At 40.4% G+C, this 23,163-nt stretch overlaps 1 protein-coding gene across 8 annotated transcripts in view; it reads right to left on the bottom strand.

Annotated features, from left to right (window-relative positions):
• GRIA2 (glutamate ionotropic receptor AMPA type subunit 2) overlaps positions 1-23,163 on the bottom strand; it is a 115,705-nt gene that overhangs the window by 6,470 nt on the left and 86,072 nt on the right. For all 8 annotated transcript variants that reach the window (XM_073341454.2, XM_073341445.2, XM_073341448.2 and 5 more), the window contains exon 12: positions 19,426-19,624. In XM_073341454.2, coding sequence (XP_073197555.1) covers positions 19,426-19,624 — 199 coding nt within the window. The remainder of the gene's footprint in view (positions 1-19,425; positions 19,625-23,163) is intronic.

Raw genomic sequence — 23,163 nt, 5'->3', positions numbered from 1 at the left:
AGGTTATGTTATTCTTGGTATAAATCAAAACTCGGTGCTGAAGGATTATAAAACCAGCATTCTTTTCCGATTGATTTATTATTATTGCTATCATTTCATATATAGCTTATACTTCTACCAATGATTTCATACACTTCAGATAAAAATAAAAGATATAGTAGAACTGCAGTAAACTTTTCAACAGAGATTCCAATTCTAAAAAGAATATCTTCATTCCACTAATGAGTTCTCCACTGTTGAATATAGTAATCAGGTATAACAAGTTGAAAATGTGTCCTTGAGCCACTAGAAAATGTCAAATCACTCAAAGGAAGATGCTAACATTGCTATGAAATCCAAAGATAACATGGACAATTAGATCACTGTGTCAAATTCCTCTTTAGTGGCGATACACGGTATGGCACATAATTGAAATGAGTCATAGAAGTTGTATTCTCTTCTCCCTTTTAGGAAAAAGTGAGGTAACTGGAGCCAGTTGTTTTTCTTTGTAGCTTGCAGGGTCCTGTTCCTTTTGCTTTAGAAAACAAAAATCCCTCTGGTTTAGTCGATAGTTACTTTCTTGCCTGGAAAGAATGTTTAGCTAAATCAAGTTTGGTATTTGTATTTGGTTATTGGGAATGGTGCAGTCAAAGAGGAAGAAACTTGAAAGGAATCGTGGATGAGTCCCAAAGGGCACTTGTAATCATGAAATATGATCTGGTGCTGATTCTCCTGACCTTGTATAGTAATTTACATACAAAGTGAGTGCAAAGTGGGTATAAATCACTTCTACTGATGCAAGTGAATGAAGAATTTGGATTGGGTAGCATTTTATACCCCACTTTGCACAGGTAGAAATGACTGCACAAGGAGCAAGGCAGTCCCAAAGATTTTGACCACAGAACAAAAATAGTGCAATGTAGGGCTTTTCTATTACTCCACTGATGATATTTAGACTTTATTCAGTCTCACTTATTTAAGGAAATGGCCCACACCAAGACATCCAAAAATCTTCAAAACAGAAGTGAGGTGGTTCAGGAAACCAGTTTTCCCAAATTGTAAGAGTTTTCAAAATATTGTCTACATGCTTCAAAAAACTAATCCAGGTGTTATTCTTGGCTGATTAATGGCCACAACCAGCAACTTTCATTCATGTGAGCAGTCAGTGGGGCTACTTTCCTGGGTAAAGATGGCAGAAAGAGGTCTATCAGTAAAGGGACATTACATTTAGGGGAGATGGACCAAAACATTTTGGGAAGTGGAATACATCTGAATTTTGGGTGATCAGAGGACAAGCTGGGTATTTACCCACCCATTAGGAACAGATCCAATAGTATATACTGTTTCCTTAATGCCACTGAAGAGAAGGAGGGCAGAAGCACCATAAAAGGATCTCACTTACTAAGCGGTCTGAAGAATGAACCCATCGAAGAACTGCTACATTAATAGACAATAAAGAATAAAACTGCATTGGAACAAATCACCAAGAATCTTTCCAGTTACTATAGTTCACCGCTCTAGTATAGTATTATGTCTTGGTGAATATATGAAATATTTTAATCTAACTGTAAAAGGTACTTCTGATGTTGTGATCAATCCCATTGCTACAGCACAGACAAAGCTATGGTATATACACTTATTTTCTTATATATGACTTTTCCTTCTTGTATTAAAAAAAAACGTGACCTGAAAATCTCTCAGAAGCTAAAAAGTGCCTTGGGAATATCATGTCTTCACTGGGAAGCATAACTATCAAAATTATTCGTTTAGCTAAGTACACCCCCCATTTACATGTAAAATATTGCCTTAATTAAACAGGGCTCTTTCCAATGATATTCATTAAGAAATTCAATTATGCAGCACTTTATCAAATTAATTAACTATCTATTCATTTTGTGGGACATCAGATAACCTCTCCATTTTGTTCTTAAAATGGGATGATGTCGTTATTATGTCATTTACAGAAATAGCTCCATAGTCTATCAAAACTGTGCTAAAATGTGATCTGATATTACATGAAGCAGAACTTCAGCTGTGGAATATGGTTTGTAGAATTATATTTTTGACCTTCCATGTTACAAAAAGGATAGAAATTGCTACTGCTACTGCTACCTACAACTAGTAAAGTAGAACAATAAATGAATCTTACCAATTTGCGAACAATCAAATATTGATATAAGTGGAAAAATACCATCTAGTTATTATTCTATTTTTATTTTAATTATTCCAAGATGAAATGTTTGGAAATATATGATTATATATTGAAAAGAAATATAGATTCAAACATAGGGAATACACTAATATCATAGAATCATAGAATATCAGGGTTGGAAGGGACCTCAGGAGGTCATCTAGTCCACCCCCCTGCTCAAAGCAGGACCAATCCCCAATTAAATCATCCCAGCCAGGGCTTTGTCAAGCCTGACCTTAAAAACTTCTAAGGAAGGAGATTCCACCACCTCCCTAGGCAATGCATTCCACTGTTTCACCACCCTCCTAGTGAAAAAGTTTTTCCTAATATCCAACCTAAATCTCCTCCACTGCAACTTGAGACCATTACTCCTTGTTCTGACATCTGCTACCACTGAGAACAGTCTAGAGCCATCCTCTTTGGAACCCCCTTTCAGGTAGTTGAAAGCAGCTATCAAATCCCCACTCATTCTTCTCTTCCACAGACTAAGCATCCCCAGTTCCCTCAGCCTCTCCTCATAAGTCATGTGTTCCAGTCCCCTAATCATTTTTGTTGCCCTCCGCTGGACGTTTTCCAATTTTTCCACATCCTTCTTGTAGCGTGGGGCCCAAAACTGGACACAGTACTCCAGATGAGGCCTCACCAATGTCGAATAGAGGGGAACGATCACGTCCCTCGATCTGCTCGCTATGCCCCTACTTATACATCCCAAAATGCCATTGGCCTTCTTGGCAACAAGGGCACAAAGTTGACTCATATCCAGCTTCTTGTCCACTTTAACCCCTAGGTCCTTTTCTGCAGAACTGCTGCCTAACCATTCACTCCCTAGTCTGTAGTGGTGCATTGGATTCTTCCGTCCTAAGTGAAGGACTCTGCACTTGTCCTTGTTGAACCTCATCAGATTTCTTTTGGCCCAATCCTCCAATTTGTCTAGGTCCCTCTGTATCCTATCCCTACCCTCCAGCGTATCTACCTCTCCTCCCAGTTTAGTGTCATCTGCAAACTTGCTGAGGGTGCAATCTACACCATCCTCCAGATCATTTATGAAGATATTGAACAAAACTGGCCCGAGGACCGACCCTTGGGGCACTCCACTTGATACCGGCTGCCAACTAGACATGGAGCCATTGATCACTACCTGTTGAGCCCAACAATCTAGCCAGCTTTCTATCCACCTTATAGTCCATTCATCCAGCCCATACTTCTTTAACTTGCTGGCAAGAATAGTGTGGGAGACAGGGTCAAAAGCTTTGCTAAACTCAAGGAACAACACATCCACTGCTTTCCCCTCATCCACAGAACCAGTTATCTCATCATAGAAGGCAATTAGATTAGTCAGGCATGACTTGCCCTTGGTGAATCCATGCTGACTGTTCCTGATCACTTTCCTCTCCTCCAAGTGCTTCAGAATTGATTCCTTGAGGACCTGCTCCATGATTTTTCCAGGGACTGAGGTGAGGCTGACTGGCCTGTAGTTCCCAGGATCCTCCTCCTTCCCTTTGTTAAAGATGGGCACTACATTAGCCTTTTTCCAGTCATCCGGGACTTCCCCTGATCGCCATGAGTTTTCAAAGATAATGGCTAATGGCTCTGCAATCACATCTGCCAACTCCTTTAGCACTCTCGGATGCAACGCATCTGGCCCCATGGACTTGTGCACGTCCAGCTTTTCTAAATAGTCCCGAACCACTTCTTTCTCCACAGAGGGCTAGTCACCTCCTCCCCATGCTGTGCTGCCCAGTGCAGTAGTCTGGGAGCTGACCTTGTTCGTGAAGACAGAGGCAAAAAAAGCATTGAGTACATTAGCTTTTTGCACATCCTCTGTCACTAGGTTGCCTCCCTCATTCAGTAAGGGGCCCATGCTTTCCTTGACTTTCTTCTTGTTGCTAACATATGTGAAGAAACCCTTCTTGTTACTCTTAACATCTCTTGCTAGCTGCAACTCCAGGTGTGATTTGGCCTTTCTGATTTCACTCCTGCATGCCCTAGCAGTATTTTTTTACTCATTCCTGGTCATTTGTCCCATCTTCCACTTCTTGTAAGCTTCTTTTTGTATTTAAGATCAGCAAGGATTTCACTGTTAAGCCAAGCTGGTCGCCTGCCATATTTTCTATTCTTTCTACACATCGGGATTTTTTGTCCCTGTAACCTCAATAAGGATTCATTAAAATACAGCCAGCTCTCCTGGACTCCTTTCCCCCTCATGTTATTCTCCCAGGCGATCTTGCCCATCAGTTCCCTGAGGGAGTCAAAGTCTGCTTTTCTGAAGTCCAGGGTCCGTATTCTGCTGCTTTCCTTTCTTCTTGGTGTCAGGATCCTTAACTCGACCATCTCATGGTCACTGCCTCCCAGGTTCTCATCCACTTTAGCTTCCCCTACTAATTCTTCCCGATTTGTGAGCAGCAGGTCAAGAAGAACTCTGCTATATGGTACAGTGCACTCCTTTTATCCATCTCAGATGATTTCTTATAAGCGGTTGACTCTTACACGCAGATGACATGGATGAAATTGACTTTTATGTTTTAAACCACCAATTTTTGTATCCAATAGAGAAACATCTCATTTACCATAACTAAATTCTGTAGACTTTAAACATATTCAACATGGAAAAAAACATACCAACATTCTAACTGAGCAACAGGCTATTGTTTTTTTTTTTTAAATCACCAAATCATTTAGCTGGTGCTTTTATTAAGGCAATTATTAAGACTGTACAACATTTTATAACGTTAAACAAAGTGTAACTTAGCAGAACTCTCTCTCTCTTTAGGTAAAGATTCGAAGATACAAATTTTAAAAATCTCTCAAATGAACTGGAAGAAACATAACATATGAAAGTGCATTACATTGACTTTTATAGCATAAATATAAATGTGAGACACCATTTATAACAGTATCGACTCCCATTAATATTTATTTCAGAGTGTCGCTGTCTGTCACTGGAGTGGCATGTCTGGCACTGTGCATGCACAATGCAGTGGTACCAACTTGTCCAGTGTTCCCTGGATCAGTCATTGCATGATCCACAACTTCCTTTTCAAGGTGACATAGAAAGTTAAAATAATTGAAGCCCCTGGACAATAGGTCTTTTGTCAGAGTTTTCATGACATCCTTCATTTGGATCAAGGATGAGACAATTATCTCGCCATTATCAGAGTCCACCACTGCATTGTTTTCAGGTGTCACTTCCAGTTGGTGTCTGATCTCAGTCACAATGTCCTCATCAGAGACAGGTTGCATAACAAAAGCATTGTCATCGATGTCTAGCCACTCTTCAAATTTGTGTGAATTGAGTTTTCTTGGTGGCTCAACAATTACTTCCTCAATGGGTGCTGTGACCAGACCTCCTTTTTTCCCCAGCAATTCCAGATTGTTGAAGCATCAAAGTCAGACCAGGCGTTTGCAAGAATTAGAATGGCATCTAAAAGACTGACCTTCCTGGCAATTTCCACAGCGGTAGCTTTGTTGTTCTCATCGTCAATGTGGTGCAATACTGTGTGAGCTATTTGCTTGTGAAAGTACGCCTTGGCGGTTCTGATAATTCCCTGATCACATGGATGAAGGATAGAAGTTGTGGTCTTCGGTAGGAATTTAAGTAGGATATTCATCAGTGCTACATCTTTCATCGCGTGGGCTGTGCAGTTGTACACAAGTAGCAATTTTTTTTCTCCTTTCCTGACCCAACTTTCAATCCCAGTCCTTCAGTCATTCACCCAATAGATACCCCATCATCCAGGCAGATGCACTGGCAGCATAGCAAACTGGAAGATGTCTCACATTTTTATAACATCATGGGTTTTGACTTTTCCTGTTGATGAAAAGATCCTTTTACTTATCAGTCACGGAACAGATGAACAGAGAAGTAATTGTTTCCTTAGACTTTCCCCCCCCCCTTTTTTTTTATTTTCAGATTTAAAGGTAAGTTCCATCAGGCAGGGCTTGAAAGTAAATTCCACTTTCACCTGCATTCCAAATGTCTTCTTCAGTGAAGTTATGTCTCATTTCGATCCACTCATTTTCTAACCATTCTTCACATGATTTAATGTCTGTATCTTCTGCTTCTCCACACATTTTCTTTAAAACAATTCTCTCTTGGTTACTGGCCAGTTCTGGCCTTGAAGTCAGTAATGCCCTGGGCCACCAGTTCTTCTGCTTTCTGCATCACCAACTGTCCTATTGCGGACAGGGGGCACTTTTGATCCACTTATAAGCGCTGCCTAAACCATAGGTGCCTTGCTGATGGTATTCTTTTTCTGTCTCCTTTGTTTTGTATGTTGCTCTCCTGTCCTTGAGAATCTTAGATAATGTAGCTTGTGGAATGCTCAATTTCTGAACTGCATCTCTTTGTCTGGTCTTTGGAAGCCTACCACTGAAATCCAGAAGGTGGTGTCTTTCATCTGCAGAAAGTCTATTTCTTTTTCCTGCCATATTGACTCACATATAAACGGCACAATTTGTTTTTTCTACACAGGGATTATATTTTATATATGCTACAAGATATGTGATCAAATTCAAACCAGCTTTACTGGCTTATTACATGACATTGCACTTGATTGATCACCATATTACATGTAGTCAGTTTGCCCCAAAATTATTCTTATAAGCAGACTGTTTGATTCTTACATGCACAATACTTGAGCATGGTTAGTATAGGAATGATTTTGTCCCACGGGTTTTGATTAGTATATGCAGTTGATTTTCATATCAGTAATTCTTATAAACAGAGGAACGGTATTATATTTTTCACCCCAATGTATCTCAAGTTAATGGATATTACTGAAAATAGGTTAAATATTCCAAGGAGACACTGAAAAGTAGAGCAGAACTTTGTGGATTTTGAGGTTATGCTGTCCTGGCTTTGCTTTTAATAAAAATCTTAAAGAGTCCTCTACAAATCGAAAAAGAGTCACCAGAAGTGGTCAGCCATTTCCTGATTTTATATATATAACATCCCCCAAATAAAGCATAGGGCTGAGCATTACTCACTATTAGCACCTGCCTGAATTACTGTCATTCTACAAAGTTACTATCTCTAGCAAGATCAAGGGGAAACTATGAAGAACACACAACCCAATACCCCATTGAGCTGGTGAGCATTTTCCCTACAAGAGCATACACTGAAAAAAGTGACAAGTGGGACAAAGGATTGTAAATATGTAAGTCATGGACTGATGAAGTACTGACCATAATCTTCACCTGTCTTAAAGTGGTGAACATTTAAGGAGGTAAGTGTCAAACATAAGTGTTAAGCAAAAAGTTCAAAACCTTTTAACCAGTGTTAAAGGTTTTAGTCAATGTGCCTTTCTATGAGAGTTTTGCTTTATTGAATTTCTGAGCCTCATATTGTTCAGTTTCAGCAGAATTTAAATTCCCCCAGATCATATTAACAGATTTTAAGGCCAGAAGGGATCATTCTGATCATCTAGTCTGACCTCCTGCACAACATAGGTACATAACACACAGCTTATCTCTACTCAGATATTCCAGTTCAAACCCACTGTTTTCAAAGTTCTGTCGTAAAGAAAATCAGCTTTCTTTTAATTTGTTAAAAACGTTGACAGGACAAGATATTGCTAACATAAAAATAGGCTAAATTATTCCTGCAGTAACTTTATTAAAATAACTCTATTGATACGGGGACCTGTATATTACAGACGTTGCATGTCTACGAATGAGCCTTTGTTACACTGTTTTCATACATATGCTTGGTCATTTTCACCTATGAAAGTCTTCAAACTATGATGTTATGTGATTGTCATAAATTGTAGAGTATTTGCTCCTGTGTACTCACTAGTATCCAGCACAGTTGACTATTGAATGTTAACCACAGCACAATCCACTTTTGGCTAGGGTAACAGTAATGTCACACACAACCAATTTATGCTAACATTTGCCTCCTGAATCAGACACAGACTCTGCTTAATAACAGCTGGAATACTGTCGAAAAAGATGTCTGGAAGTTTGTTTTCTAAAACTTTATGAAATATTAATTAGATAAGCATTTTGGGGATGTGCACCTGTATTATTCTGACCTTTGGCCACACAACACTGTCTGCTAAAAAGTATTTGAATAACATGAAGGAGAAAAAAATCATACGTGGGAAACCATATCTGAAGCCACTGATAACTTTTAGAAACAAGCATCAGAGGGGTAGCTGTGTTAGTCTGGATGTGTAAAAATGGCAAAGAGTTCTGTGGCACCGTATAGACTAACAGACGTATTGGAGCATGAGCTTCCGTGGGTGAATACCCACTTCGTCGGATGCATGGGATGCATGTATACACCCATGAATGCTCATGCTCCAATATGTCTGTTAGTCTATAAGGTGCCACAAGACTCTCTGCCGCTTTTAGAAACAAGACACTTTACTCGAGGGGGAAAAGTGCAGAATGCACTACTATATATTTATTTCTATGTATTTATTTCTAATATAAAATGTGTACTTCTACATTGGGATTGCAACACAAGGGAGCAAAGTTCAGAATGGGACAAGTTGAATACTCCAGTCCAAAGAAAACTCAGATTTTTTCTTTCCTAGTGATTAATAATGTACAAATACCAAAGCACCTCAGCCATCACACTGCTCCACATCTTCTTTCACTTTTATTTCAGCTAAAACACCTTTTTATTTCCTCTGTCAAACATGAACAAAACCAAACCAAACTTGCTTAAATCAATAAAAGAATGTTTGAAGAGGCAGATGACATTGGCACTCTCCTCATCTAACATTTTCTTCACTGCTGTTCCTTTTCTTGAACTGGGCAGTGAAACCCTCTTTTCCTAGCAAAGGGGTAGATAGCTCAAAGATCTGGTGATCTATGTTTCCCTTTCTAAGGGTGTATTGCACACTTTTTCTTATTTCACTTGACTTTTCTGTAAACCACAGAAAATAACAAATAGAACGATTACTGATCATCAACACATCTTCTGTACTCATAGGGGTCTATGCTGTACGACTCCAATCTCCACATCTAGTTGTGCTGCCCCAACCCGGCCTCAGAGAGTTCCAAATCTGTTTCTCAGTCTCCCCGCTGCTCTGAGGCATAAGTAAACTCCACCAGACCTAGAAATGGCACAGTGTATGTCCCCCATTATGCCAGCACAGATATGCAGAATAAGGTTCCATCCAGTCTCCATCTCATCCCATGCCATCCTGCTCTTCAGAGCCTATTTCCCTTCTCATGTTGAAAACCATGGTACAAGTAGTCCGTGCAAGAGAATAAGGTACCGCCTCATGCCCTCTTATTCTCTGGCACGGTCATCTAGGACTAGAGACAACCTAGCCCTGGAAATGAATGTGCTATTTAAAATATCCTCCGCTGGTATTTCAACAGCCCTTAGAAAACATTTCTTATCTTCTCAGATTTTGGGGATCTACTGTTTTTTGTATGATCTTCAGATCCTATTTTGATGAGGACAGTGTAAAGGATTAAATATAATACAGAGAATGCCTTAAGAGTCAAAGCACCTTGTGGTTGTGCATAATCAAACACATTCCCTGAGCTGCATTTCCTTACAAGTTTATTATGCAGCAATTCTGTTTGCTATTCTATTCTGGGTACCAGCATGGAAATAATCTGTCCCTTGAATGATTGCAACTGCTGGAAGTGATGGACTGACACACACATTGGTCCTCATTTTGCCATATTGCTGACTGAAACAGCAGCTGGTATAAAAAAACCTCTTAAACAACCTTATGTAAATGTTGGATTGTAAATTGTTATTATTATTACTGCTGTCGGCATTCAATTTATTTTCTTTTCAAAGTAACTTCTGCTTTGCACTCATTAATAAACGCAATTTCAAATAAGGAAAATGAAAACACCGACCAGTTTAGTTTGCACATCAGTTGTACACATGTCTGATTAACAAAGTGGGCAAATATCACCAAACATATCTGTAATGAATTGACTTTGGATAGATTTGTGCCCCTCTTGTATTTGCTTTCAATGAGGGTTTGAGCAGGTAGAAATCATGAAAACAACAAAAGCTTAATGGAATGTTGAAAGTGAATGTTAACCTTGCATACTATAATATTCATGCTTTACGTCTCTTTATTCATCTGCTGCTGTGCTGAGGTAGACCTGGTTTATCATGATTTTATTTGTATTGCTGTACCACAGACATGATTTTGTTTTCCAAAGGTAAGACATCATGTCTCCTAACTAATGTGACATCACATCCACTGACCAGCTTGGAGAAATCAGTGAAGGGCCTCAGGCTATTACACAGAACGCTTATATTGGATACTCAGTGGGGCACAATGAAGACTGCTATCTCTCTGGATTTTGGTGGAACTATGGAGATAAATGTGCTGTGTAGTTGCACACTGTTCATGGAGTCACTCCAGCACATGGAAGGTGGAATTCCATTGCATCACCATGCCCAGAAACACTGGATAGCATTCTCCACTTGACAGAGACGAGATGATATGGAGTGCAAAATCACAGCCCTGTCCACATTCTTATTCTAATGTAGATAAACTTCATCACTAGCATACAAATCGGTACATTTATGGGAAACCATTTTTACCCACTGCTTTCTTTGTGTTTTGCCCATTGCCACAAACCCAGAGAAAACAGAAAAGCTTATCTGCCACTGTTCTGTTGTAACTGTGGATTCATCTGCATATTCCTGGCAGAGTGTTGTTTCTCAGATCCAACAAACTCACATCATGTCATACTGATGCATGTGTTTGCTGCTGCTGCTAAGGCTGACCTGTGTACACGAATGGTTTCACCACTGTTCCACATGTCTGTAGTCCGGCTGACCCTTCACACTCACTGCTTTGGCATGGGCATATTTTACTGTAGAGGCAGTGTTGCCTAGTTAGAGATAGCACTGGACTGGGACTCAGAAGAGCTGGTTACATTCTCTGCGGTGTTACCGGCTGGATCACCTTGAGCAGTCACTTCCCCTCTCTGTGCCTCAGTTTTTTTAAAGTACTCCCACAAGCCCGATTTTCTGCCATTGGTATGTCTGTGTATTGCATGCTGCTGCTGCTTGCCTTAATGCAGAAACAGACAGCACTGTTGGAATCCCCTTCACCCTGTGACTTCCCTGGATCCAGTAACAGCCTCTGCTCTATCTGCAGCTGGTAGGACAATCTATGAGGATCCACAGGTCATGAACTTAGATTCTCAGGCAGCCTTCGCATCCCAGCTGCCATCCAGCAGCCTGTTAGTAACTGGTTGACTGAGTGGCTAATGAAACCCCAACCCTACCAGAGGCATCAACCACTCAACCATGATTGGAGGAGTGCCCGGCCCACGGAGTGGCTGGCTGCACTTTTTGAGCCAGAAGGAGGCACAACAAATTGTCTGTGCAACTGGGTGAATTCCTAGCTGGGTACTACATCAGACCTTGCCTTCTTTTCTGACTTCTGAGCCCTACTTTCCTGCTCAATGCTTTAACTTTATAAATCTTTAACTCTGTTTTTCATTTGCAAACTAATCTGCATCCACACATCTAAGTTTTGGACATGTAAAAACCTTGTGGTCCAAAATCGCACTCCCCAAAATTGCAAGTGCAATTTTCAGCACTTGCATAGTGTCCTTGATTCGGAAAAGCATGTGCTTTAATTTATCACTATTAAGCAAAGCACTTGTACATATACATAGGTACTTGCATCCCTGACTTGCTCCTGTTCATGCTTTACTGATCTGTACCTGATTCCCACCTTGCTCCTGATTTTTGCCCCTCGTGTCTGACTCTGGCTCTGACCCTTGGCTCAACTCCTGATCTGACCATTAGCTTGACTTCCACTTCTGATCCCATCTCCAGTTCTTGACTCAGGTTAGTGTCTCTTGACTCAGACTCCTGCTCTTACCACGAGGTCTGGCGACCCAAACCCCAGGTGTAGCACTATCTCACTACTGTGTGCTGATTTCCAGCAAAGGTAGTAAGCTTATTTTAGATCTGAAACTGCCTAAAGCAGCAGGCAGAAAATGTTCTCCTAACTTCTCACCAGGGCCAGGAGGGCCATTTGGCCTAGGCCTCAAGCTCAAAGGGCGCCTCAAATTCAGACACTTGTTAATTTTTTGGCATTTGATAAGTTTTGCAACTGGTTTTTATGCACATCCCCATCGGACCACAATGTGACACACTCAGCTTAGAGCTGCAAATTTAAGCAAAGAAGAGATGTGATTTGGTAAAAGACATTTTTTTTCTTCACTGATATAGATTTCATCATATTAAAGAGTTAACATTTTTCATAAATATTAATAAAAATATATCGGTTCTGATGACACAACATTAGACTGTGATGAACTTGTCCTCTCAGATCAGCTGATTATATAAACAAACCACTACTAGTGGCTGATGCTGGATCAAGTGCATGCAAAAGATAGAGAATTGTTACATTTTAGTGTCTTTATAGTTTTACGTCTAGTTGACTAAGGAATTGTTTATGTGTGAGAATTCCTCATTATCATCTTCATATGGTAGCTAAAAGAGGTGACTGGTTGGTCGGTTGGTTGAGCCCTAGCTTGGTAGCTTGGCCATCCTCATAGGCTTTCGTAGTATATAGGCCCAGATTCAAGGTGAAATTTTGTGAGGACAATCTTGTACAGTGAGTTTCATGAGGACACACATTTGGAATTTTTGGACATTATCCCTCTGTCTGTATCCGTGTCTGTATTTACTACATACATGTCATCCCTTTGTCTTCAGCTCAGCCTGTTATATTATACCTTGTGTGCTTGAGTTTTGGTTCAGTGATAAGGATAATAATCTGTCTGACTGTTTCATTTTGTGTTCTTAATTAGTATTCCTTCGTTTTAAGTCTTTTTAGCATTTGTATACCATTCAGCATTTGTGTACATGTTTACAATAGAAGATTTCAAGTGTAGATAAGCTACATATTTACAGCAGAATATTTCAAGTGTGGATAGGCTACATATTGACCAGATATATCACTATGAAGACATGATTTGAAAGTGGTGCAAGAAAGAGACGGTGAAGACAATTGAGTGAAGCAGCAGCTAAAAGCTCAAAGCCAATAACTTGATTTCTCAAACCACTGGAAAACACACCTTACCCAACAAACAATGCTACAGATAATGAAAACTCCGCAACTGCAACAGGTGATATTTCAATGCCAGTACCTGAACACGAGGACAGTAGTCAAGAAGGAGATGTGCCAACAGTAACAGATGCAGCAGAAGATCTTGTGTATGATCAAGAAACTCAACAGCAACAGGAAGATGTAGATCTTACGCAGCAAGAGCAATTCATGAGTACTACAGGTTTGACTGTGACTGACATTGGAATTATTGACAAGAGTAATGCTGCCCAAATGCAATCTTTTCTTCAAATTAGTTGTTTTGAAATTCCAAGTAACATTCCACGAGATGCTGATAATCATGCTTTCCCTACTCATCTGCTGACAAAAACTGTTCCAAATGGTGAGACCTGCAAAAGAGACTGGTTATACTGGCATACGGAAAAACAGTCTCTGTACTGTGCACCCTGCTTCATTTTGAACAAAAGTGCTGCAAATGCATCAGTTCTCTCTGATCAATCAGGATGGAGCATGAACAGAGCTTGGAGGAAATTGAAAGACTGAATACCATCAGATGAGAGTTCAACATCATACAAAGAAAACTATGTTGCATGGAAATCAGCCAGTAGGGCAGCATCAGCTGAAAGTTCAGTTGAGAATTTACTATTGACTGAACTCTCTACAGAAACTAATAACTTGAAAAAACTTCTTGAGCATCCTGAATGTCATCCTTTTTCTTTCTGAGGGGGGACTGGCTTTCTTTGGTTCCAGTCAATGTACTAGTGATCATGCAAATGGAAACTTTCTAGGCATAAAGAAAAGGAGTACTTGTGGCACCTTAGAGACTAACAAATGTATTTGAGCATAAGCTTTCGTGAGCTACATCGGATGCATTCGATGAAGTGAGCTGTAGCTCACGAAAGCTTGTGCTCAGATAAATTTGTTAGTCTCTAAGGTGCCACAAGTACTCCTTTTCTTTTTGCGAATACAGACTAACACAGCTGCTACTCTGAAACCTTTCTAGGCATAGTTGAGCTCCTCAGCAAATATGACCCACTTTTATCAGAACATGTTAAACTTGTTCGAGAATCACAGGAGAGTCAAAAGTGCATGGAAGTTCATTATCTCTCCCCACCCATACAAAATGAGTTTATTGACCTATGTGGGTCATTCATACAAACAACAATTCTTGATGAGATTTGAAATGTCAAGTACTTTTCAATCATTGTTGATGCCACTACAGATTGTTCTCACAAGGAACAGACTACTATGGTTATTCAATGTTAAGATTGTAGACAGCTCAAAATTTCAATTGAAGAAAGGTTTATTTTGTTTAATAATTTCATGAGAAAAACTGGAAAATAAATTGCTGCTCAAGTACTAGCAATTCTAGAAGGTTTTAAGTTAGATTTTCAAGTCTGCATTGGTCAAGCCTATGACAATGGATCTAATATGGCTGGGAAGTACAAAAGTGTACAAGGAGTTCTGCTTGAGCATAATTCAAACTGTATTTTCTTTAGCTGTGGAAACCACACACTAAACTTTGTTGGTGTTGACTGTGCTGAATCATGCAAGGAGTCAACTACTTACTTTGGAACTGTTCAGCAAATATACAATCCCTTCAGTAGCAGTTCACAAAGGAAATTTGGGAAATTCTAATGCAATATCTTCCTGTTTCACTGCATGGGATGTCCAAAACTAGATGGTCTGCAAGGATTGATGGTGTTCAACAGTTGCACAGCATTTGAATTCAGTAAGAAAGGCTTTAAATGAGCTTGAATCTCTCAATATCACTGCACAGGCTCGAACTGAACTTCAGTCAATTCAGAAGCTCATATCCAAATTTGAATGCATTCTGACGCCAAGCTACCAGCCAACTTCTGTAGCAGTACAGACCTTTGAAAAGCAGAATATTCAGCAGTCCTAATACTTCCAGGAGGAGCTAGATCAGAAAATAAGTTGCAAAGCAGACTTAAAGACCCAGGGTTCTAAAACTTGCATCTCAAGCCCTGAATCAGCAAAGCATTGGTACCTATGTATATATGCAAGCGCTTTGCTTAATAGTGATAGATTAATGCACTTGCTTTTTCTGACTCAGGAACTATATACATGTGCTGAAAATTGCACTTGCAGGAAGACGACCTTCATGATGTCCAGGTGAAGGGAACACTCGTGGTGAATGGAGAAAGACCTGTTGAGGAGATCTGCTAGTTTGTTCAGTGCTCCCAACAGCTAAGAAGCCTCAAGGTGGATTGAGTGGAATTGGGGTTGGAGATGTGGTTCCCACTGGTGCTGGAGATCAGTCCCGGGGCAGGGAAGCTTGCGCAGTTGTCAGCAGGGAAGGTTCCCTCTGGATGATACCGCGAGACCTGGAACTAGATGGCAGTTGGGGCTATGTGCTCTCTTCTGCCCACCGGCACGAATGCCACTGACTTTTGTACTGCTGGTGCCAGTGGTACCGAGAACACCACTAAGTCCCTGGCTGCGGTGAATGCCTCTGGAATGAACTGCACCACAATAGCGCTTGTGCTGTGGTGACCTTCTTGTGCCAACAGTTCATTCGAGACTGGACTCAATGGAGCCTGCATGCAGGCCAGAGTTGATGGTGCCGCCTGTGAAGCTGAGGCAGAGGAGTGGCCTGATCTATGTCACACTCTGCTCTGCTCTCCATGCCCAGCCTTCTTCTGAGTTGGGGAACATCCCCCATTTCTTATGCTTCTTTCTCAACACTGGGATGGTGAGTGGTGCCGAGACTGGAGTGTTCTGCACTGACACTGAGCTACTTGGTGCCATGTCCGACCATCTCAGCTTGGAGGAAGGTCTGACCGCTGCTTCCATGAAAAGGAATTTTTGCCTGGCCTCCTTGTCCTTCTTCATAGGGGGTTTGAAATCACAACAGATCTGATAGCAATCTCTGATGTGAGCCTCACCCAAGCACTGTAAACAGCTAGACTATGGGTCACTCAAAGGCATAGCCTTGCTGCATGAGGCACAGGGCTTGAAGCCCGGTGACTAGGCATGCCTCAGCCTCAGGAGCGGATGAAAAACTGCTAATGGATGAAGAAGTATCAACTAGACTATCTGAGTATCAACTATTTACACTATAATTATACAAATATTCAGAAAAAATGAAGGAAACAAAATCCACTGAGAATAGCTTGCTTTAGCACAGAGAGCAGTTGCAGTGATCATCACGGGCGGTAAGAAGGAACTGAGGAGTGTGGGTCAGCTGGGCCCTTTATACCAGTGCGCAGCACCAGAGGGCGCCAGAGTCAACCCAACGGATACCACTCAGGGAAAAATTTACAGCAACTGTGCTCGGGGTGCACACACACCTACCACAGAGTGGACGTGTGCAAGCACTCAAAGAAGAACTGTTTTTTCCATTGTTCAGCTAGCTCTAGCTGCAGCAGTAATTCACAAGAGTGAAAATACTGCACTGCTTTATGATTCACTCCACTCTCTGGGTCAGCTGAGGTATATGTGTCAGAATTTGTATGTCTGCCTACTTAGACTGTAAGGGGTCTAAGGACTGTGGGGAAGGATTGTGTGTCATGTATGTTCCATGCACACTGGGCACTGTCATTTTCCCTTCTAAGGCAAATAATAAACTGGCACATTTTACTGAAGATGAAGATGTAGTAGTACCATTCTGAAATCTCTTCTTGGTGGATTGTTTGAAAGCAAAATCTGCAAAGCATAATAATAATAAAAACAACCTTCACCTTTCATCCTGGGTCCCAAAGCGCTTTACAAAGGTGTGTAACAATTATTATCACCATTTTACTGACAGGGAAACCAAGGTAAAAATGTCTGATTTACTTGCAAAAAGTTACACACTAATCAGTAGTAGAATAAGCAAAAGAATATATGCCTTCTGACTCCCATAACTAACCAACAGACCTCCCACCCCCCCAGTCAGTATAATCAAACCTGCTGCTTGTCAGGATGACAGACATGGCAATTTCCTCCAATATGTTTGAGAGATCTTATTGAATTACATTTAAGTATCTTTGGAGTCCTATTAAACACAAAGGCTATGCATTATTGTGGACCTTGATGCTCAAAGAACTATACTGAACAATGCAGGAGACAAGAATGAGCTTTTTGGAACAATACATGTAAAGTGGATTTCCTGGGAAATATCTAGGGGGAAGTGAATACAAATTCCCACCCCCTGCCTCTGGTTATGTAAAAACTCAACCATCTGAAGCTAAGCTGTGAGGAGAGCCGTGTGTCTGCTGATTACCTGCTCCTAAATCAAAGGCCCAAACTCTATAAAGGAGTGACTCAGATTCACAGCTTGTTTTGAGCTTACAGCCGTTATGAACTTGTGACCACAGAAAAACCCCTTGGTGTGGTTTGAAGGACTGAATCCTACCAAAGCCCTTGCTGAAGATGGGAGTATAAGCTTACTGGCATGTGTGTAAGTTCTTTTATTGTTTTTAATATGTTTTCTCTGTAGAATTTTCACCTTAAGAAAGGGCTTAGAAAGGGCAATATGGTACCTTATAACTGTGGGCAATTATACTGTTTATTACCTCTGAAGAGAAAGAAATGTGAACTGTGACATTAAGATAAAAACATATATGGGTACAGAAACAAATAAAAACTTACGAGTTTGAAACTCTCCAAGGAAACTCTTCAAATCTGTCCCTACCAGTATGTGGTACAATGTGTTATCACAGACAGGGGTGGCACTGGGAGGACGGGTGTGGGGGGGCATAGCCACCCCAAAATTTGTTGTAGCCTCCCCATAGCAGCTGCCACTCTCCAGCCACTGAGCTCTAAATGCAGAGCAGAGGGAGTGGCAGCTGCTGGCCATGTACCCAGCTCCAGTAGCAGCGGAGAAGTAAGCCTGGGTGGGGATCCTATGGTGCCCGAGAGCCGCTCCCAGCCTGTGTCCCCTCCCACCAGGGTGTGCTGCCCAGGGGAGATGGAGGGTCAGGGGCTTCCCACAGGGGCCCGCACTGACCTGCTCCGGTTCTGGGCCCCGCCCCTGCAGTCGCTGCTCTCCAATGGCTCTACCAGCCCTGGAGCCGGGTCACCCCAGCCGTGCAGCTTTTACTGGCTGCATGCAGCCAGCGCCACCCACTGCCCGGTTCCGGCTTCCAGCCTGGCCAGAGGGTGTGGCTTTAGGGTGGGGGAAGGGGAACAAGGGGCAAGGCCATTGAGAGGGGCAGGGCCTAGTGGTAAGGCAGGGCTAAGGCCCACCTCAGCGCCCTCACCAGGAAGAGGCGCTGCCCCTAATCACAGACTATTAGCAAGCTGGTAGTATGCATGGTTGACCATGGACCTACAAATGATACATGGAGGTGCAAGCACTTATCCAGAGAAAACTCATACTATCCTGAATGACCTCCCACAGGTTTGCTACTATGCCATGTCACTAATGAAAGCCTTGAAGAAAAATCCCTCCCCATGATTTTTCAATTGCTAGGATCAGAGAGAAACTATCTTCATATACAAATGGTTTGGTGTGGCTTTCTCACGGGTTTCTGAAGTGTCTGTTTTGGAAGCCAGAATTTGCCCCTTCACCTCCAGTTGGATATTAATACTAACTTCAATTACATTCTTATTTGAGAACCTTAATTTAAGGAATTAAGGCAACAGGACAATGGCTTCTTCAAAGAGTAGTTCTTCAAATCCACTGCCATCTCACATGCACAGCCATGTCAAAGAGAGCACAGACACAACACAGCACACACATTCCTCATCTGAGCAAAACTAGTATCCTGTTTGTTTGATTTTCTCGATCAAGCTTGGATTTTAAGGCTGTTGGGAGACCTACTTTTGGAGGGCTGACACGGTAATAAAAATTGTATCATACGTTCTGAAACAAAAATATAGCATGGTATTAAAGGTTCAGCCTGGATGGGGCCTCTCAGGCACTACTGTAATACAAATAAATATATTTTGTTGCTGTGCTACTCAAATTAATGGAATAAGCTGTTCTGTACTCTCAGGCCTTGCTTTTTTCCATGCAGTGGAATACTATATAGGTAAATCTTCTTTTAGCCACTTTTCGCTTTAAATTTATTTTAAACAGATTGTTAAATTTCTTTAGACAAAGAAACGGTGGTGCAGTCTTTTTGCCCCATATAAACAAGGAATGCCCTACTTTTGTGATATAGTAGAGGTGTACATAACATTTTCATACAAACCTTTTAAAAGAACCTAGGAGAAAAAAGTGAGATGAATGAATGACTATTTAAGATGAAAACAGAAAGCTAGGAAAGAATAAATTCTTACCCTAAAAAACTCTTTTGTGGAGCCAGAATCTAGTGTCCCATAAGCAATTTCTGTTTGTTTAGAAAGATCCTCTGCACTTTCAATAGGAGACACCATCCTCTCAACCGTCAGGAAGGCAGCTAAGTTAGCCGTGTAGGATGAGATTATGATCAGGGTAAAGAACCACCACACACCTCCAACAATGCGCCCAGACAGGGATCTAATAACAAGTATGAAATGGATTTGTAAAATGAAATGAATGTCCTAAAAGGAACACAAGTTATCAGTTTTATGCAAATGATGCATTATAATACAGAGAAGTACTTCAGGTTATCCTGTACTGCTGCTCTGCATGCTAATCAAACAGGAAATTAATTCACTGTAAAGTTCTGCTGGGTGAGACTGTAAGCTTCACTAGATCTGGTGAACTTCGCTGAAATCAGGACTCCAGACTTGAGTTTACTTTATGGAGAATTAGTGCCCCAGTTCTTCAGAGATGTGAATATCCTGCAATGAAACTGCTCAAATCACAGTGAGCCATATTAACAAATAAGCTTTTCATGCCATCTCATTTGAGGTCCTGTATATGACACATGAAAACACAGACAAGGGAATCAAACGACATGAATGAAACAGTGTTACAGATAAACTACAAATGTATTTAAAAAACTGAATGGCTGAAAATTGCTTAATTTCATCAGACGTTCAGACAAAGACTGATATCCACAAAACAATGATTTGTGGACATACAGTAATTAGAAGGAATTAATCTATGCTGAGAAACGGGCAGCACTATTTGCAATAGGCTTTGGCCAAGTGAATTCTCATAAACTAAAGAATAAACATAACTATTTTTGAAAATACAAGCATTTAGCAAACTGGGGAATAGACATGAAACAATCAAATTGACACTACAGTAAAATGGGTGAGAAAAAGTACAGGTTTTAAATAGTAATCTGACGCTTTAACTGCAACAGGTGGGCTGTTATGGGTCTTTGTTTTGCATCTCCTGCTCAAGAAAAGAAAAGAGGTCTCAAGAAAAATAGATCAAACAATTTAGAGTTCACTACTAGAGAAATTCAGTGATTTTCAGAACTAAGAAAATATAATACAATTTTGCTGATGCTGACATCAAAGTCAAACTTCAGTCTACACTTTAAACTTTCCAATTTTAGTACTGTATTGTTTTCTAGCAATACATTATACTAGGATATACATAACCTTTGGAGTTGTGCTTAATAACTTGGTAGATATCTGAGTATATCTGAACATAGGAAGCCCATAAATCCAGTGAAACTGCAGCTCAGATATTTTGCTAATGTATCTGCACTATGTAATGTATAAAAAAATTATGCCAATCACCCAACCTACCGTAGTGTAAATGCAAATTTAAACTAAGTCATGAGAACTATATCAAGTCAGACAATAATTCTGAGATTTTAGAAACTAAAATTTTCTCTATAAACTGGGAACAAAAATAAAGAGAAACAATTCTAGACAAATCATGTTTTTGATTGTTATTGTAAAAAAAAAATCCAATGGTAATAAAGACATATTCTGAATTTCTATCTCCATTCAAGCTTCTCTTATTGGAAGCCCTACTTAAAAATCAATAGCAGGATATAGCCCAGAATATGCTACTGAAAAGGACCATAGATGAGAAATTCTGAAACCCCATCCTTTTGTTCCTAGACTTTACTCTGCAAACCCTCTTTTTTTCTCAGCTTTGAAAAAAACATTTTTTGGGGCACAGCAATCATCCCAGTGCTCTTTGTTTGCATGGTAATAATTAAACAGTTGATTACATGATAAGTGCTATGTATTTGCAAGGTAAAGTATGTGTCCTTAAAAACACTAGTGCTAATTATATGGTAGTAACGTTAAATTCACATTATATGTAATTGGCAATAATTTACTGAAATATGAGTGTAATCTTTCAGTCCTCAGGCAGGCAAAACTCCCATAATCTTTGTAAGAAGAATCAAGCCCAAAGTCATTACAACTGTTTCTTTAGCTGCCTGGTATTTTCCATGTAAAAGCTATTCAGTTATCATTTATGTTCAGAGTTTTCCCATAATATCCATCCCTAGTAAAACAAACAATTTCCTTTTTAACCTAATTTTGAACCAAAATTTCAAAGTGGTGCACCAACAATAACTCACATTTATACAAGCAAATGAGCATTAACAGCTACATATCAAGTGATTCTGCACCCAATTACTCAATTGTGTACACCGTTACCCAACTTGCACACAATGCTTTGCATGTACAAAGGTCGGAATTTGCAGGTAGAGAGCGTGCATGTGCATTTTGAAAATTTGGCTCACTTAGGTCTTTCCTGTCCTAAGAAAGTTTTGCTAAAATTACCCACCACTGCTACCACTCTTTCAGCTCCACCTGTAGTAGCCATGGTAGGAGCATTAGTGTAGACAAGGCTCCAGGGGGATGCCATGTGATCTGATCTACTCAGAGCAGGTCACGGTATTTACAACTCCAGGACCCATCGGCAATTTGTCTGCATTAGTGCTCCCCGCAATGTCCCCACTGGTGGAAATGAAATGGTGATAACAATGGTGTGAACTGTGAGCAAAAATATCCAGGTGCAGACACAGCCTAAGTCATCCTCCCTACAGTTTGGGGGGAGATGAGCAGCCCAAGAGATTTTTTTTTGGTCATTACTTTAATTAATTTGTTGGCTGTTCTGTAACCACAGGAATGGGCTTGGTATAAGAACACAGATTGATAGAAGAGCTTTCAGCCTTATTATTTTTATAGTAATACATAAATAGAAAGACAAAGAGATAATTGTAGAATTGAATGTTTTCATTATGAATTATGACTAGAAAGAAAATTGGGAAATCTCAAATGTTGTACTGACACTGTATCTTCCAAGTACATCTCCAAAATAATCTGAGTTTTATATACCTTTTTTGATGATAATGTGCTAATCTTACTCTTGACAAAAGTCTTTAAATTTTAACAAACCAAGGTGTAGCAATTCTCATGTTTTATTACTCAGCAGTGAAAAAAATTAAATCAAACTTTCTCGTTAAGCTACCAAGGGCTCGATTCATTAAAAACAAATTTTGCAGCTATTGGTTTACTTTACATGCAGCTAAAATTTCATAGTGTGGTGCCTGATAAGAGAAAAAGATTGAAATTTATACAGCTGCCTCATTATTTGAGATGATGAGCCTCAAAGGCCATATATCGTTTGGCTGGACAGGGTCTGTGATTATATCCCTGGGAAGAGTAGCCATACCCGGCCACCAAAGGCATATTGTCCTCCAGAATCAGAAGTAGCTACCTTATTTCCATACAATAGAAATGTGAAAGGCTGCCTTTTTCCTTTAGCAAGCAAGCCCAGGCCATGGGGAATGCTCCTTTATAGAATGTCCAGCGGAGGACTGATTGCATGGTCACAAATAGTATTTCTGCAGGTATTTATTCAACAAAATATTTAATAGCCTCCATATAATACAAAGAATAGGCTTTTCTTGGTAAAAAGTAAATGTGCTACAGCACACGGGAACTGCCATATCAGCGAGAGGTTTTCCTGATATCTTCCATTTTGTTTTTGCTCAGAAGTAATTATTCATACATTACTGTGTAATTAGACACAGGAAACTCAGAGGACACAGACCCTTCCCCTCTCCTATATTAGGATGTTGAGAAGAAGGTGAACTCACAGAGCCTGGTTAGAAGGCTCCACCGATTTAATTCTCATTAACTCAACTGCCATATTTCAGTTGTTCATGT

The sequence above is a fragment of the Lepidochelys kempii genome, chromosome 4, assembly GCF_965140285.1.
Source record: "Lepidochelys kempii isolate rLepKem1 chromosome 4, rLepKem1.hap1, whole genome shotgun sequence".
In the NCBI taxonomy this organism is placed as follows: domain Eukaryota; kingdom Metazoa; phylum Chordata; order Testudines; family Cheloniidae; genus Lepidochelys; species Lepidochelys kempii.
This window is presented reverse-complemented; position numbering and strand designations above follow the sequence as displayed.